General features: G+C 45.7%; 1 protein-coding gene across 13 annotated transcripts in view; it reads right to left on the bottom strand.

Annotated features, from left to right (window-relative positions):
• Positions 1–18,304, bottom strand: part of MMS19 (MMS19 homolog, cytosolic iron-sulfur assembly component) — a 42,456-nt gene that overhangs the window by 3,675 nt on the left and 20,477 nt on the right. For 5 of the 13 annotated variants that reach the window (XM_003255281.4, XM_030808872.1, XM_030808874.1 and 2 more), the window contains 18 exons: positions 17,595–17,680; positions 17,146–17,220; positions 16,638–16,707; positions 16,125–16,253; positions 15,973–16,034; positions 9,461–9,547; positions 8,131–8,205; positions 7,655–7,732; positions 6,975–7,113; positions 6,261–6,415; positions 5,505–5,583; positions 4,776–4,901; positions 4,507–4,588; positions 4,060–4,160; positions 3,806–3,955; positions 1,878–2,033; positions 597–696; positions 24–126 (listed from right to left, as the gene is read on the bottom strand). In XM_003255281.4, the coding sequence (XP_003255329.1) occupies positions 24–126; positions 597–696; positions 1,878–2,033; positions 3,806–3,955; positions 4,060–4,160; positions 4,507–4,588; positions 4,776–4,901; positions 5,505–5,583; positions 6,261–6,415; positions 6,975–7,113; positions 7,655–7,732; positions 8,131–8,205; positions 9,461–9,547; positions 15,973–16,034; positions 16,125–16,253; positions 16,638–16,707; positions 17,146–17,220; positions 17,595–17,680 (1,853 nt within the window). Of the gene's footprint in view, positions 1–23; positions 127–596; positions 697–1,877; positions 2,034–3,805; positions 3,956–4,059; positions 4,161–4,506; positions 4,589–4,775; positions 4,902–5,504; positions 5,584–6,260; positions 6,416–6,974; positions 7,136–7,654; positions 7,733–8,130; positions 8,206–9,460; positions 9,548–15,972; positions 16,035–16,124; positions 16,254–16,637; positions 16,708–17,145; positions 17,221–17,594; positions 17,681–18,304 lie in introns of those variants that run through there. The other 8 variants (XM_004087566.3, XM_030808881.1, XM_030808894.1 and 5 more) reach the window with 5 other exon arrangements.

Genomic DNA, 18,304 nt, shown 5'->3' with positions numbered 1-18,304 from the left:
GATGTAAGTTCTAAGACTGTTACCTGGAATGGCTGGAATCTGCTCGGGAAGCTGTTTTCCGGCAGAAAGGAGACGTTGCCATCCAAGAAGAGGGGCACAATGTATGTGACGCTCTGGGCAGCTAACCTGGGAGCAGAGTACTAGGTATGACCAAGGAGCTAGGATTCTAAAGCAGCCCTCTCCTCCACAGACGTGCTTTTCAACCTGGGGTTCGAATTAGGATCACCACTTCAATGGGACGTGCCCTGATGATTCATGCATTGAACAAATATTAATTTGGCACATACTATGTGCCAGTAATCATTTCCATTCAGGTTCCCATCTGGGAAGTCAAGGTATATTTTAAAATGCTCTATAGGTAATTCTTAAGCACATCTGCGGCTAAGAACCACTGGCCCATGGCTTCCCACCCTCATAGTCCATGGTGTTAAGAGCCCCTTCCTTTTGTTTTGTCAACAAAACTTACAAGACAATTAACTGCACCCACATTTACATATAGGTAAAAGGACAGCTGACAAGGCAGCTACTTGTTGCTTCTTCCCAAGAATGCTATCCTTCTCCCTGGGTTCAAGCCATATATCCATGATTACACTTACTCAGGGCTCAGGTGGGTCGTAGCAGTGCCAATGACAGACACCATGGCAGCCAACACCTCATCCTCCAACAGTACTTTTCTCAAAACTGAGGGCTCCTTCTCTGCAAAACACACACACATGCACACAATCACAAGACCATGACGGGTTCAAGAAATGAATGATTGGGTTCTGTCAGCATCACTGACTCTGGGGCTTGACTCTAGCCATGACAGCAGTTCTTAATCTGGCCTCTGGTAGTGCTGTAGTCCTGAGAAGCAGCAGGGCATCAGAAACAGGAGTGGTCTGACCTTGGGCCATAGAGCGCTCTTGAGAACTCTGCACAGTGCTTAGACTAGGCCAACAGTGGGAAAGAGGGATAGCTAAGATGAACATTCTTAACATAAGAAATAGAAATGTTGTCCCTGGTGTCCATGGAGATGCAACGAAAAAAAAAATAGTATTGTTGGTCTCTGAAAAAATTAAAAACATGGATTTATCTTCATGGGTCCTTATTATTTATAGCAACTGTCATACACTGAGTACTTCCTGTGTGGCAGGTACTATACGCTATCTTATTTAATCCTTACCAACTACCCTGTGAAACAGTTTTGTTTTTTTTTTTTTTGGGGGGACAGGAACAGGATCTCGCTCTCTCACCCAGGCTCGAGTGCAGAGGCACAATCATGCCTCACTGCAGCCTTGAACTCCTGGGCTCAGGTGATCCTCCCACCTCAGCCTCTTGAGCAGCTGGGACTATAGGTGTGCACCACTATGTCTGACTATTTGTAGAAACAGGGTCCCCTGTGTTGCCGAGGCTGGTCTCAAACTCCTGGACTCAAGTGATCCTCCCATCTTGGCCTCCTGAAGTGCTGGGATTACAGGTGTGAACCATGGCGCCAGCCTAGACGGTACTCTTTATCTCCATCTTACAAGTGAGGAAACTGAAGCTTGGAAAGGCTGAATATCTTCACCTAAGTTAGCAAGTGGTAGAGTTGAGGATAAAACCCAACCAGGTGGGCTTGACTCCAGAGTCCAATTCTAAGTAAACTAATCACATAGCACTTCAAGGAGAAAAGGTGTGCATTCTTTTGAATGTTGCTAACACTAGTGGATTTTGGTTCCTGCCATTGGTCAGGGTGGCACCCTTTGCTATGAAGTGAAATCTCACTCTGAGGACAAAGGATTCAAAATAAACCTCTGATAGTACAAAACACAGTACCACCAATACCCAGAGGGTGGTGCTGTTCAACACCAGCAGAGGGCAGAGTTCCCAAAGGCCAGGAAGGAGAGGTGGAAAGTTACCTGGCATAGAGGCCTGCACAGCCAAGGCAAGCAGGCAAGGTATAGCTGTCTGGTGGAAATACCAGCAGCTCTCGGGGTCCTGCTGACATTTTTCTGCCATCTGTTTGAGGCTCTGACAGACAGCAATAACGTCACTGGATTGTGCAACCATATTCCCTGTTGATGAGAAAGTGTTCTCTGTAAGGTTTGCTTAAAAGCACTTTCAGGTGTTTCCAATACACCGCAGATGAGAGGAACAAAGATGAGTGACTGAAGAGACCAAGAGTGCCTTATTAAAAAGCTGAGTCACTTTATTCTCCTGGCTGTTCTTTCTGATCTATTCAGACTTCATCGTTGAGACTTGCTCTGTCCCAGGCTCTGCAGCAGAAGCACTTGTATATATTCTCTCCTTATTTTTCATAACAACCTTAGAAGTATCATTTCCCTCACTCTATAGAGAAGGACATGGAGGCACAATGAAATAAATGATCAGTGGCTTTTCCAGGGTCACAGGAAGTGCAAAGTCAGGAATCAAGCCCAAGTTATAATCCAAGTCTAGTATTCATTCTACTATGTAACAGCTGCTGGATCAACCACAGTAGGCCTGAATCTACCCACAGGGCAGGCTGCTGTCACTTTTGCATTGGAGCAGTGCTTAAACTCAATGGTCTACAAGTTACCAGGGGACACTGTCAAAATGCAGATTCTGATCAGTGAGGGCCTGAGATTCTGCACTTCTAACAAGCTCCCAGATGACGCCCATGCTGCTGGTTAACAGACCATCTTTTGAGCACCATGGCCTTAGGGTAATGCCTCTCAATTCTGACCCCACATGAAAATTACCTAGGTACTCTTTTTTTTTTTTTTGGAGACAGGGCTTCATTCCTGTTGCCCAGGTCAGGCTGGAGTGCAATGGAGTGATCTCGGCTTGCTCCATCCTCTGCCTCCCGGGCTCAAAGTGATTCTCCTGCCTTAGCCTCCCAAGTAGCTGGGACTACAGGTGCATGCCACTGCTCCTGGCTAATTTTTGTATTTTTTGTAGAGATGCGGTTTCGCCATGTTGCACCGGCTGGTCAGGTCTCAAACTCTTGAGCTCAAGTGATCCATCAGCCTTGGCCTACCAAAGTGCTGGGATTACAGGCGTGAGCCACCACACCCAGCCAGGCACTTTTTTTTTTTTTGAGATGGAGTCTCACCCTGTTTGCCCAGGCTTGAGTGCAACGGCATGATCTTGGCTCACTGCAACCTCCGCCTCCCAGGTTCAAACAATTATGTTGCCTCAGCCTCCCGAGTAGCTGGGATTACAGGCCCCTGCCACCACACCCAGATAATTTTTAGTAGAGACGGGATTGCACCATGTTGGCCAGGCTGGTCTCGAACTCCTGACCTTGTGATCCACCCACCTCAGCCTCCCAAAGTGCTGGGATTATAGGCGTGAGCCACTGCGCCCAACCCTTTTTTTCTTTTGAGATAGAGTTTCACTCTATCGCCCAGGCTGGAGTGCAGTGGTGCAATCTCAGCTCACTGCAACCTCCGCCTCGTGGGTTCAGGAGATTCTCCTGCCTCAGCCTCCCCAGTAGCTGGGATTACAGGTGCATGCCACCATGCCCAGCTAATTTTTTGTATTTTTAGTAGAGACGGGTTTCTCCATGTTGGCTGAGTTGGTCTCAAATTCCTGACCTCAAGTGATCTGCTGGCCTCAGCCTCTCAAAGTGCTGAGATTACAGGCATAAGCAGTGGCTCTGGCTGGGTACTCTTAATAGTACTGTTGCCCAAGTCCCATCCCTCCTCAGAGACCGATTCAGTTGGACGCAGGCGTCAGTATTTTTTTTTTCTTTTAAAAGAGTTGATTCTGTTACTCTTATGTATAGCTACAGCTCGAACCACTGCCTTAGAGACTACAGCTCCCCATTCAGCCCAGTCCCTTGGTGGTTATTCCTAGTAGTTACCTCTGTTCACCTGCCAGAGATGCTGCAGCAGCAGAGGCAGTGTCTCCTTGACGATGCTGGGATGTGTTGATACAGCTGACAAGGCTTGCAGACAGCACAGATGCCGGGAGCATTGGGTGGGCTCATCTCCTTTAGTCAAATTTGACTCCCCTGAAAGCAACCCATGAGATGAAGGTTCACTGTGTGATAGCAAGCACGAAGGCCCCAAAGCCTTGCTGGGAAGGGATGGGCCACAGAGGATTAAAGACACATACCTACACGCAGCTCTTCAGCGAGCTTGGGTACGAGGTGGCTGCTGAAGGCCACAGGGTAGAGAGCAGCCAGGGTTCCTGATGCTTCCAGTGCTGCCACCCTGCTGGAAGCGCAGAGCAGATAAGCACTGGCTGAGCCTGGGCTCACAGCTATCTTGCCTAGGTCTGATATTAGGCAGATTCAGGAGTGTGAGCTCCCAACGCCTCCTTGCTAAAGAGCAGAACTCAAGTACCTACACCACTGAGTTGGACAGGGCTTCTTAAAGCCTAAGAAGAGAGCAGTCCTACATCTCTCCAACTGGTTAGCAGCCAGAGCCTAACACAGAGCTCACCTCCCCTAAGGAGAGCCAAGGGTCAGAAGCACAGAGCCCTGGTCCTAGCTTGATCTGTTGCTGCCAGTACAGAGGCAGGGAACAGCTTGCTCTATATCTCACTGCTTTAAACTCTCACCAACTCTGGGAATCCTCCTTCAGGAAGCTCAGTCTGTATAGGTGACCCACTGCCAGCTCCAAGTCCTCAGAAGATAGGAGATCTGTAGTTAGAAGGGAACATGAATCTCATCTTCTTCCCCTGCAGCCATCACAACCCTTCCAAGCTCTTATTACAAATCCCAAATCATCCAGAGTTGCAGTGAGAAGAGGACAGTAAGGCTGCTTTTCACCAAGGCAGCCTTACAAGAAAAGGACCAATATTTTCCTCTTCTTTCCCTTAAGATGTACCTGGCTGGGCACCCAAGACTGTGAGTGTATGGATGCCAACAAGCTGAAGCTGGGTGCTGGGGTCTGTTAGGGCCATGAATACCAGTGAGCACAGCTGGTCCTTGAAGCCATTCAGAGGCCTTTGATCTAGGGAGAGACAGAGGCCAGGTTAGAAGGAAGCCACTACATTCCATAGCCCTGACTAAGCTGTGATACACAGCCAACCTGGGGTAGATTTTTTTTTGAGACGAGGTCTCTGTTGCCCAGGCTGGAGTGCAGTGGCGCAATCTACACTTACTGCAGCCTCTGCCTCCCAGGTTCAAGCTATTCTCCTGCCTCAGCCTCCCGAGTAGCTGGAATTACGGGTATGTGCCAACAGGCCTGGCTAATTTTTGTATTTTTAGTAGAGACAGGGTTTCACCATATTGGCCAGGCTGGTCTTGAACTCCTGACCTCAAGTTTTCCGCCTGCCTTAGCCTACCAAAGTGCTGGGATTATAGGTGTGAGCCACCATGCCCCGCCTCCTGGGGCAGATTTAAAGAGCTTAATCCATTGGGTATCCAGGAAGCACACTGAGAAAAATAAACAGATCTCATCCATCTCATCTGTTAAGTGTTCTCTTGTGCCACAACCTCAAAATAGGACCATTGTTCTAGACTACTTTTCCACAGCACTCTTTGCCCTGCTATCCTTTATATAGGCTGCAGTGTTCAACAGTCCCCAGAGCACTGCAATGGAAGGCAACCTCACCTTTGTCTTCATAGCTCCATTTCTGCTGCAGCTTCAAGAAACCCAGGAGCATTTCAAGGATTGTCCGCCGCTGGCTGCTCTGTAATGTTTCAAGGGGTACTGGAGTCAAAGAATATTTTAAAGGATTTCAATCCTGCTACTCTGGATGTAGGGAGAATCCTTTCTTTCTTCCAAGAGATGGGGGTTTTGCTATGCCACAGCCAGGCTGGAATACAGTAGCATGATTATAGCTCACTGCAGCCCCGACCTCCTAGGTTCAAGTGATTCTCTCGCCTCAGCCTCTTGAGTAGCTGGGACTACAGATGCGTGCCACCTTATCCAGGTAATATAAATTTTTTTTTTTTTTTTTTTTTTGTAGAGATGTGGTCTTGCCTTGTTGCCCAAGCTGGTCTTTAAATCCTAGCCTCAAGTGATTCTCCTGCCTTAGCCTCCTAAAGTGCTGGGATTACAGGCATGAACCAGCATGTCCTGCTTGGCTAATAAAAAAAAATTTTTTTTTTTTTAGAGATGGGATCTCACTTTGTTGCCCAGGCTGATCTTGAACTCCTGGCTTCAAACAATCCTCCTGTCTTGGGAGAATGTTCCTTTTATGTATGAGACAGGGAAAAAGTGAGTAAGGGAAGCAGCAGCAGCAGCTAATGGGAGCAAAACCCAAGGTCTACTATGTTGGCCCAAGCTAAAACTTAGCTCACTCTCTGAGAAAGGGAACCTAGCACACAGGTCCCATCATTTCCCCCAAAGATTCTGCTCCCTTACCTGACTGTGCTTGTAGAACTGTTCCAGCAGTAAAGGCAGTACATTGCTAGTGATAGAGTCACAGGCCCGGGCTGATGCACCTGCAGCTGCCTGCAAGAGCTTGGCACTAGGCCACACCAGTTTCATGTCCGGTTCACACAGGTGGTGCCTGCAGTCTAGAGAAGCAGCACATCACAGAGCTGGGGAGGAGGCCAAATGGTGCCTGACTCCCCTACAGTCCACAGAGGTTGGAGACTGAGACCCATGACAGTTTGCAAGCAGTTAACACTCAAATTGTTTTCAATTCAAAGTAGGGCTATCGCCCCCAAATCACCAAATATGTTGGGGCTAAACAATAAAGGTCACTGGCCCTTAAGGAATGCCATTTGTTCTTTTTTTAGAGATGGAGTTTTGCTCTCGTTGCCCAGGCTGGAGTGCAGTGGCGCAATCTCAGCTCACTGCAACCTCTGCCTTTTCAAGCGATTCTCCTGCCTGAGCCTCCCAAGTAGCTGGGATTACAGGCATCCACCACCATACCCAGCTAATTTTTGTATTTTTAGTAGAGACGAGGTTTCACCATGTTGGCCAGGCTGGTCTTTAACTTCTGACCTCAGGCGATCCACCTGCCTTGGCCTCCTAAAGTGCAGGGATTGCAGGCGTGAGCCACCGCACCCATGCAAGGAATGTCATTTCTATTGTGCTCACTCCCCTTCCTGGCTGCCATGGCCCCATTACCCTGTAGAATGTTGCTAAGGAAGGAGTCAAGGAGGTCCTCAGCATCAGCCCTCAGCACAGAGCGAGACAAACACGCAGTCAGGGAGTGGAGGGCCGCCAGGCCCTCTGCTTCCACCCGCTCACTTGCCGTCTGGAACACCTGTCAGGGAGGGATCCCATGGCTACTGAGGTGAGCCTGCACCAGATGAGACCCCACCAATCCACTGCCTATTTCCTTGTTGGAGAGGGGAGTGAGAACCTCTAGGACACAGAAATGGAAATTAACACCCCAACTGAGTGTTTTCTCAATTGGTGTGTTCTTATCAAGTCCTTAGTCACACTCAGGACAGAGACACATACTTTCTGAGAAACAGAAAGCCAACTCTGAGCAGTGGCTCTGTTCACCTTTCTATTCACCATGGTGCCAGAGGCACCATGACCTGCACTCCTTGCCACAGAAGGACAAGAAGTGGGTAATGTGCAAAGGTGATCAGCTGCTCTTACCAAGCAGCTGACCATCACACAGGGACTCTCCTTCTTGTCATTCAACTAGAATTATGTCCCCCTACTTGCCTCCTGAATAACCAGGCATTATACCTTGGCCCTGGGGATGACAGAGGGAAAAGGACAGGATGTATTATTTCCCCTCATGCCTGACAATTGAGAGTTAACAGTAGTGAGTTTATCTGAGTGACACTCACCTCTCTGCGGATAGAAGCCCAAAGGCTGGGGAGGAAGTCCTTCAGTTCCTTCTGTCCATACACAGCACAGCAAGCATTCTGCCAAGGAAACCGCTGCTATCAGTTATGCACACACTCAGACACCCTAGGATGTGCAGGTACCTCAGCATAATGGCACCTGAAGGAGACCTGGTCTCAGCAGAAAAACCAGTTAAGATTTTTAACAGTCCTACTCAGGGAACAGAGAAGTAGGAGATTACCCTGGTTGATAAAATAGAAGCCTAAAGAGGGAGTCCTGGTCAGCCTTTCCTCAGTTACTATGGGATAAGACACGACAATATGCAGCTGGGGACTTCAGGTCGACACAAAGGCCCAAATCCTGGGTATCCTCTTCTGAGGCCCATGAACTGTTCCTTGGCTATCCAAGAATCTGTATCCTTTAGTACCCCTAACTTGTCAAAAGGTAGCTGGGTCCTGCAAGGAGAAAAATCACTCACCAGAGTCTGTAGAGAATCCAACTTGGCACTCAGAACCTCAGAATCCACTTTCTCAATCAACAGGGGCAACAGAAACTGTGAGACAGAAGGAAGATCTGAAGCCTGAGATAGGTGGTGTGTCAGTCACATCAAGGTCAACCATGTCCTTGCCATCAGTCCTCAAAAGCAGGTACTACATCAAGGAGCTGTACTCAAGTCAGGAGCTATGATTGTAAGCTAACCTTCCTGCCAAGCAGTGACCAGAGCACCACTACCTCAAAAACAGGCAAGTTGACAAAGTTACAGGATTTTAAGACAGCACCATATAGGGATTGGGTTTATTTTATTTTTTTATGTAGCGGGGATGAGGTCTCCCTATGTTGCCCAGGCTGGATTTGAACTCCTGGGTTTAAGTGATCCTTTCCACTCAGACTCCTCCTGAGTAGCTGGAACTATAGGTGTGCACCACTGAATCCAGCTCTGGATTATGAAGAGATGGTAAAGTTTTCTACATCGAAGGTCTGAAGATACCTGCCACACAAGACACTTGCAGGGTGTCATGCCCTAAAATGTATACCAGATCTTTTTTTCTCCATGCTTTTACTGCTCTTTCTTTTTTTTTTTGTTGGCCTCTCAGCATTTATTTCTACCAGAAGCTAACTTACTTTTTTTTTTTTCCATTTTTTTTATCAATTTTTTTTTTTGGCACACAAAACAATAAACATTTTCTAAAAATACATACAAACAAAAAGATGCATATCAAACATATTAAGAAGATTGAACATGGGAAGACGGGGAATAGAAATGGTGGGTGGGAATTAAAGAAAATAAATGAGGGAGGGACTTTGTATGGATCAATGATAATAACTCAATCCTCTACTTGACAAAGAAGAAGGAGAAGGAAGAGGAAGAAAAAGAAAGTGGGATAAAGGATCAGAAAGGGAGGAAAATAGAAAAAATTAGAGTATGACTCCAGGGTAGACCTGTTTTGTTGTTGCTGGGTTGGTTGGTTGGTTGGTTGGTTTGTCAGTTGTATTTTTCATATGTTTCGCCATGTTGGCCAGGCTGGTCTCGAACTCCTAGCCTCAAGTGATCAACCTGCCTCGGCCCCCTAGAGTGCTGGGACTACAGGCGTGAGCCACCACGTCCAGCCCCCACATTGCGTCTGGCCTCCGTGGTAGACCTCCCAGACGGGGCGGCCGGGCAGAGGCGCTCCCCACATCCCAGAAGGGGCGGCCAGGCAGAGGCGCTCCTCACTTCCCAGACGGGGCGGCCGGGCAGAGGCGCTCCCCACATCCTTCAGAGCCTTCTATGGGCAGAGGCTATATACCCTAACCTTGGCTAGACCCACCTCAGCGAATCGTGGTGTAGAAGCCAGCACAGCGCGAAGACTCAGGATGAGGTCTTCTCTCTGGATACCATGGGGATCATTAGGTGGCTGGAAAAGGGAGAAGGGCTGTGGGTTTGTGTAACATTTCAGACCACCTTGAACACAGGCTCGAAGCTGGTAACCCTGCAGAACAGGGTGATACTCATACCCAATCAGGGAAGATAGTAAGATAATGAGGCCCCAGCAAGAAGACATGCTTGATCTTAGGTATTCCTTGGGAACTTTTGTCTTTAGGCATTTTTAAAAATCTGATTACACATTTTCTATCATTTCACCACTCAGAAATAAGCATGCTTAACTTTCTGGTGTATTCCTTTCTTCTCTGATACATACAGTTACTATGTGCTAGCATATACTGTTTCCATATAAAATATATACATATACTTAAAAATAATCATTTTGTGCATTTGGTTTTTAATTTTTTTCCCTTAACACATTAAAAACATTTTTATGGTATTATTCTTTCATAGCATTAGTTTTAGTGCCTATGATTTCATTTTGTGGTTGTACCAGTTTATCTAAATAATTCCTTGTTGATGGACATTTCCATTTTTTTCACCCTTATAAAAAGCTGTAATTCTGCCGGGCGCGGTGGCTCACGCTTGTAATCCCAGCACTTTGGGAGGCCGAGGCGGGCGGATCATGAGGTCAGGAGATTGAGACCACGGTGAAACCCTGTCTCTACTAAAAATACAAAAAATTAGCCGGGCGTGGTGGCGGGCGCCTGTAGTCCCAGCTACTCGGAGAGGCTGAGGCAGGAGAATGGCATGAACCCGGGAGGCGGAGCTTGCAGTGAGCTGAGATTGCGCCACTGCACTCCAGCCTGGGCGACAGAGCGAGACTCCGTCTCAAAAAAAAAAAAAGAAAAAAAAAAAGCTGTAATTCTGAAAACAGAAAGCCTTGATGGTTTCTGTACCAAGACGACAGACTGAAAACACAAATCAGGCCGGGCGCGGTGGCTCACGCTTGTAATCCCAGCACTTTGGGAGGCCGAGGCGGGCGGATCACGAGGTCAGGAGATCGAGACCACGGTGAAACCCCGTCTCTACTAAAAATACAAAAAATTAGCCGGGCGTGGTGGCGGGCGCCTGTAGTCCCAGCTACTTGGAGAGGCTGAGGCAGGAGAATGGCGTGAACCTGGGAGGCGGAGCTTGCAGTGAGCCGAGATTGCGCCACTGCACTCCAGCCTGGGCGACAGAGCGAGACTCTGTCTCAAAAAAAAAAAAAAAAAAAAAAAAAAGAAAACATAAATCAGGTTTTCCTTTTCCTCTCTGCAAACTCCACCAAAAACATAGTAAAAGAAAGGATTTACTATTTTTTTTTTTTGAGACAGAGTTTCACTCTGTCACCCATGCTGGATTGCAGTGGCTTAATCCTGGCTCACTGCAACCTCTACCTCCTAGGTTCAAGTGATTCTCATGTCTCAGCCTCCCAAGTAGCTGGGGTTACAGGCGCGCCAACACACCTGGCTAATTTTTATATATTTTTTGCAGACATGAGGTTTCATCATGTTGGCCAGGCTGGTCTGGAACTCCTGACCTCGAATGATCCACCCGCCACAGCCTCCTGAAGTGCTGGGATTACAGGTGTAAGCACTGCACCTGGCCTGGTTTCTGTTTTCATGACTGGACTTTGATAGAAAAGATAAAACTGTGGAATTATCTTATAAAGTAACAAAAAGACAGAGGTATAAAATAGAAAACAAAAGGTCAGAAAATCAGAGGTCCAACAAAAGATTAATGAGAGTTCCAAAATGAAGGAACAGAGAAAACAGAGGGGAAGAAATCATCAATTAAAGAATTCAAGAAAAATTTACAGGACTAATGGACATGAGTTACCAGACTGACAGGGCCTACTAAGTACCCAACACAGTGCATGAAATAGACCAATACTAAGGCACATCACTGTGAAGTTTCAATATATTGGGGTGAACCAAACATCAGTTTTTAGAGAGGAAGAAAAAAATGATAAATACAAAAGTTTATGAAACAGAAGAAATTCAGACTTCTCCACAGGAAATGAAAACTAGATAACTAGGCTTATTTATTTACTTGAGGTGGAGTTTTGCTCTTGTTACACAAGCTGGAGTGCAATGGCACGATCTTGGCTCACTGCAGCCTCTGCCTCCAGGATTCAAGTGATTCTCCTGCCTGTCTCCCGAGTAGCTGGGATTACAGGCACACGCCACCATGCCCAGCTAATTTTTTTGTATTTTTAGTAGAAATGGGGTTTCACCATGTTAGCCAGGCTGGTCTCGAACTCCTGACCTCGGGTGATCCGCCTGCCTTGGCCTTTCAAAGTGTTGAGATTACAGGCGTGAGCCACCACGCCCAGCCAGTAACTATATTTAAATGTAGCAATGCCTTCAAAATCTTAGGAGAAAATAATTTCCATTTTTTTTTTTTTTTTTTTTTTGGTGACTGAGTCTGGCTCTGTCTTCCAGGCTGGAGTGCAGAGGCATGATCTTGGCTCAGTGCAACCTCTGCCTCCCCAGTCCAAGCCATCCTCCCACCTCCGCCTTCCGAGTAGCAGGGGCTACAGACTCGACCACCACGCCCAGTTAATTTTTGTATTTCTTATAGACAAGGTTTTGCCATGGTGCCCACGCTGGTCTTGAACTCCTGAGCTCAAGCAATCCACCTGTCTCAGCCTCCCAAAGTACTGGGATTACAAGTGCCAGTTACTGCACCTGGCCTCTTTCTCAGGTGCAATCATAGTGCACTACAGCCTCAAACTCCTGGCCTCAAGTGATTGTTCTGCCTCAGCCTCACAAGTAGCTGAGACTGCAGACATGTGCAACTGCATCCAGCTAGAATTCCCTTTTTATTTATTTATTTATTTATTTTTGAGATGGAGCTTCACTCTTGTTGCCCAGGCTGGAGTGCAATGGCGCGATCTCGGCTCACTGTAACCTCCGCCTCCCAGGTTCAAGCAATTCTCCTGCCTCAGCCTCCCAAGTAGCTGGGATTACAGGCGCCTGCCACCACGCCTGGCTAATTTTTGTATTTCTAGTAGAGACGGGATTCCACCACGTTGGTCAGGCTAGTCTCGAACTCCTGACCTCAAGTGATCCACCCGCCTCGGCCTCCTAAAGTGCTTGGATTACAGGTGTGAGCCACTGCGCCAAGCCTAGAATTTCTATTCTTGAATTACATACCCATACTGTCAAAAATGAGAGAAAAGATTGAAGACATTTTAGGCTTACAAATCTAAAAAATTTTCACTTCTTCATACATTCTCTCAGGAAAATACTAAAGGAAGTACACCACCAAACTGGGGGGGTAAACCACAAAATGAGGAATATGTGAACTCAGGAAACAGGAGATCTGATCCAAGAAAAAGGATAAGGGAATCTAGGATGACGGTGAAGGAAGATCCAATATCTACTCTGCATTAGGAGTAAAAATCAACCTGTTGACATTGTCTGGCTAAGAATGGTTTTAACATTTTTAATGTTTGAAACAAACCAAAAGAATATCTTGTGACAAGTGAAAATTCAAAGTTTAGTGTTGATAACAAAAGTTTTATTGGGATATAGCTACTGTAGCTGTTCCTGTGTCTAAGGCCGTTTTTGTGTGTAACAGCAGAGTTGAGGAGACCATATGACCCACAAAGCTACTGTCTGGCCTTTTATAGAAAAAGTTGGCCAGGCATGGTGGCTTATGCCTGTAATCCCAACACTTTGGGAAGTCGAGGCAGGTGGATGGCTTGAGCCCAGGAATTCATGACCAGCCTGGGCAACATGGCAAAATCCTGTCTCTACAGAAAAATACAACAATTAGTCGGGAGTAGTGTCGTGTGCCTATAGTTCCAGCTACTCGGGAGGCAGGTGGGGGAGGATCACCAGAGTACCAGAGTCCAGGCAGGTGGAGGCTGCAGTGAGCTGTGATGGTGCCACTACACTCCAGCCTGCCTCAAAAAAAAAAAAAAAAAAAAAAAAAAGGAAAGAAAAAGTTTGCCAACCTCTTCTTAGAGTGAGCGTATGAGCATAGTGAAGAAACTGAACCTTAAACTCATCAGATCCACTATGATGGCACACAATACTGATTTGTGGCTGGATATGTGGCTCATACGTGTAATCCCAGCACTTTGGGAGGCCAAGGCAGGTAGATCAGTTGAGGTGAGGAGTTCGAGACCAACCTGGACAACATGGCAAAACCCCATCTCTACTAAAAAATATAAAAAAAAAATTAGTCGGGCATGGTGGCACGTACTGTAATCCCAGCTATTCAGGTGGCTGAGAAACAACAATCACTTGAACCCAGGAGGCAGGGGTTGCAGTGAGCAAGGATTGTGTTACTGCACTCCAGCCTGGGCAACAGAGTGAGACCCCGTCTCAAAAACAAAACAAAACAGAACAGAACCAACAACAATAAAAACCCTGATTTATAAGACAATAAAGAATATTTGTAACTCAAATAGTTACACTAAAGCCAAGTGCCTCTGTTTTAATTACTATCTTGATAAGAGCTTTCTGCTTCTGATAGACTACAGTGCAGAACAACACACAAAAATCTGCTTGAATGAGAGAAACCTTCCTAATATTATCTATAAGTTTATTTTGCCTAGATTATCTCTGTGAAAATAAAACAGCTGTGAACAGTGATTGTTTCTAATGGGAAAATGGACAGTAGCAGTAACGGGGTATGAAAGAAGTTTAATTATCTACCCTTTAAATGCTGAATCATGCTCATTGTATAACCTTTGAAAAAAATGGATGAAATACTGTTCCTCTCCCCCAAATTATAAATGCACATATTCTTTGACCTAGCAATTTCTTTTAGGAATTTATTCTATCATTATACCCATATGTATGAAAGTTGTAGCACTGCTCATAACAGCAAAAGATTAGCAACAATCCACAGAGGACTAGTGAAATTAATTCGTTATTTGTGGCCAAAGGAATATTATGCAGCCATAAAGAATGAAAGAGCTAACTTATATACTGACATGGAACACTCTCCAAGACATAGTGTTCAGTGAAAAAAGTACAGGAGAAGAGTGTGTGTGTGTGTGTGTGTGTGTGTGTGTGTGCCCGCATGTGCACACACTATGATTTTAGGGGGGTGGTGTTAAAGCATTTGCTTACATATAATGAAAAAGCTCTGTAAAGATACAAACATAACTGATAACTTGGTTGATTAAGGAGAAAAAAAGATGGTAGGGAGATTTCTCACCCTTTTGCACTTTGAATCATGTGAATGAATTATCTTTTCAAAACCAACACAAAACACAAAATAAAACAAAGTAAAGGCTGGGCATGGTGGCCCACGCCTGTAATCCCAGCACTTTGGGAGGCCGAGGCAGTTGGATCACGAAGTCAGGGGTTCAAGACCAGCCTGGTCAAGATGGTGAAACCCCATTTCTACTAAAAATACAAAAAAAATTAGCCGGGCATGGTGGTGGGCGCCTGTAATCTCAGCTACTTGGGAGGCCAAGGCAGAGAATTGCTTGGACCCAGGAGGCAGAGGTTGCAGTGAGTCGAGATCGCACCACTGCACTCCAGCCTGGGCGACAGAGCGAGACTCCGTCTTAGAAAAGCAAAAACCAAACCAAACCAAAACAAAAAAAACACACAAAAAACCCAAGTAAAAACAGAAGAATGTGGTAGCTGAACCAGGATCTTTCAAGATTTCAAGGGTATAGGGTTAGAATAAGAATTCTGATTATGAAAGAGATGAAAAGATTCATTTCAGGAGAGAGGTGGTCCCCAGTAACATAATGTCAACTGAAATAAGCTGGTAAGAAATTCCCTACAGCAAAGATGGTGGTGTCATTGTAAAGGAAGTGAGAGTCAATATGCTGTTTGGCATGCTACAGTAGAATGCCTTTTATTTCTTTCAAACCACTAATGCTTGCAGCACACACACCCACACAGTGATTAAACTCTTGAGTATTTGGCAGTAGAAGGGAACTCAACTGCAGAGTGGGAGGAAGGCCCAAGAGGGTCAGAGCAAATACCTTCTGTACAGTGTGCACAATTGTGCCTTCTTTGTTTTGTCACTTTGTTTCTATAGCCTGAGATGCCCTGTCCAACTCCAGAATCATATCTTATGCATCCCTCACAAACCAGCTGAAATCCTATCTTAACTGTGAAGTCAGTTCCTGCCTACTCTAGCTCACACTGAACTCTTGTCTTCTCTGAACAGCTATAGCACTACTCATTTTCCTACCTAATCTCCTATTGTTACTTAAATGTTTCAGCCTTCAAGGGCAGGGACAGTGTTTTGCAATCCTGTAGCCTTTAGCACTAAATACAGTGTTAAGGGACTGAAGAATTCCCTCAAATAAATGCTGTTTTGAATCATTCCTCATATGTCAAATGCTTTTCCACTTCCTAGTTTATTAAAATATAAAATAATGAGGGCAGGGATGTCTATTTTGGTGACCTGTACCCTCAGTGCCCAGAACAGGGCTTGGCACATAGCAGATACTCAACAAATATATCATCAATTAATGAAGGTGCTACTTACAGGGGTAAAATCGATAGGGAAATAACAGGATGTCACTTCAAACAACTCTTCCACAAAGGGTCCTGTGGCAACAGAGAAAAAATGAGGTTGGTTTATCAGCTTCATTCTTCTGATAAAGCTCCAATGAGCTAATCATGGCTACCACGATATACCCAGGCTATAGTCCCTGGAGATGAGGTCATGGACGATGCGGAAGGCCACCAGAAGATTACGGGGATCCTTTTCCCCATCCATCACCTGGATGAAGCCAAAGGTGAAGTCAGCTCCTAGGCTCTTTAGCTCTGGGAAGGAGAGAATAAGGTTACTATACTGTCCCACAGCACAGAAAGTGTGGGCTTTCTCCTAGCCTGTGTTCTCCCTCTGCTATCACTGCCTCCCCTTTCTCTTCAGGGCTGACCCTTTTTCCATTCCAAGAAAGTACTCAGTGAAGAGATGTGCAACAATATACACATTGCTGTGGAGGTAAGAATTTAAAACACTGGCTCAAACAAACTCTACCCTTCCTTTACTTCACTGGGGAGGGAACGGACCCCTGCTTTCCCTTTATCATTCTCTCTCAGGATACCAGCTCTTCTATATAACCCCAGGTAAAATGAGTCCTACTAATAGGGGGAAAAGTAGGATGTGCTTGCTTTTGACATTTCCCAGAAAGCTCTGCCTCTTACCTTCTTCCCGGGTTCGCATAAAATTGGTGATTATATCGTAGACTGTGTGTCGGTCCACCTGTGGCAGGGACTTGGCGGTGGGGGAGAAAGAAGTGAAGAAAATGCTCAAAAAATACCTCAGCTGACACAGCTAGTTCCTGCTTCATAATCTCTAAGTGAACAGTGCTCTTTATACCAGCATAAAATCAATCTAAGAGAAACTACAGAGAAAGGGTATGGCCATTGACTCAGCAGCACAGCAGTGGTGCCAATAATTCAAACCTGCTGGATGGATGGATGCCTTACTTTCTGTAGGTATAAGAGGACACAGGTCAGATCTAACGGCATGCACCCCTCTCCTTGTCCAATAACAAAGATGAGCATATAAACATGCTGAAGAAGAGCATATAAACATTCACAAGATCCAAAAGAATTCAGAACTTAGAAGGCAATCATTTTTGCTGTTGAATCCCAGTTATGTCAAGGGGTGGAGACAGAGGAGAATACCAACATGACTGTTATCCCTCACCTGTACATGCACTTCCTGGAAGATGGCTTTAAGCACAGAAACAGCCAACCCTGGGGGCAGGGCCACACACAGGCTCTGGGGGAGAGGAGAAGGTATGTGAACACTGAGGGAACTGCAGCATGGCCTCCAAGACACAACCCTACAACAGGCCTAATTAGCTACTCTAAGAATCACAGCATCCTGGTTGAGGAAGAAGCACTAATAGTGAGAATCTTTCTCAAGCTGATGAGTTCTCTGCAGCTCTTTCCAGCTGGCTCTGGTTTCCAGTCCCCCAAAGTACACTTTTACTCTCTAGAGGGAAAACGGAAGTAGAGCTGGTAACACTAATTTAGTCCCACACTTGGGCACCTGCTCCTCAGCATGTGAACCATCACACCAAAAGCACAAGGAGAGAACTAGACAAGGGCTCCCTTGAACAAAGTTATGTAATGAAATGAAGGAGAACTCACAAGTGCCTTCAAACCCTGCAGGACAGATGGGATCACAAGATGATGGTCCTTCAGCCGGTTCTCATAGAACAGTATCAGGTGTACCACTGCACAAACCAGATTCAGCCATTAGTTGACATAGGCACAAGAAGGGCCCAACAGCTTTGCTCCTTCCCTAAGTCTGTAACAGTTGTTTCTGTTTGGGTTCCACTACAAATTTTCTCTTTCACCAAGAGACATGTCCTATGCCCTCCCATTTGAATGTAGACACCTGATCAGTCGGGAAAATAGGGGAACATTTCTTAATATCCATTCTCATACAGGTCCACAGTAAAACCCATTCTCGGCCCAAAACTGCCTTTCTACAGATCTAGAGTTCACAATTTTTTTCCTAAAGGGTCAGACAGTAAATATTATAGGCTTACAGGGTATGGTCTCTATCCCAACTACTCAATTCTGCTGTTTTAACAAAAAAGTAGCATAGAAAACAGGGAAACAAATGAGTGTAGCTATGTTCCAATAAAACTTTATAAAAACAGGTGTATGATGTGTTTAAATGTGTGACATCTTATACATTATTTTTTCTGTGTATATATTTTTAAATTTATATAGATGATATTATACTAAACACAAACACCTACACACATATACCCCCAAACAGGCTATAGGTTGGGCATGTGGTGCTTGTCTATAGGGAGGATGAGGTGGGAGGATCATTTAAGCCCAGGGGT

Source organism: Nomascus leucogenys, chromosome 3, assembly GCF_006542625.1.
Source record: "Nomascus leucogenys isolate Asia chromosome 3, Asia_NLE_v1, whole genome shotgun sequence".
Taxonomy (NCBI): domain Eukaryota; kingdom Metazoa; phylum Chordata; class Mammalia; order Primates; family Hylobatidae; genus Nomascus; species Nomascus leucogenys.
This window is presented reverse-complemented; position numbering and strand designations above follow the sequence as displayed.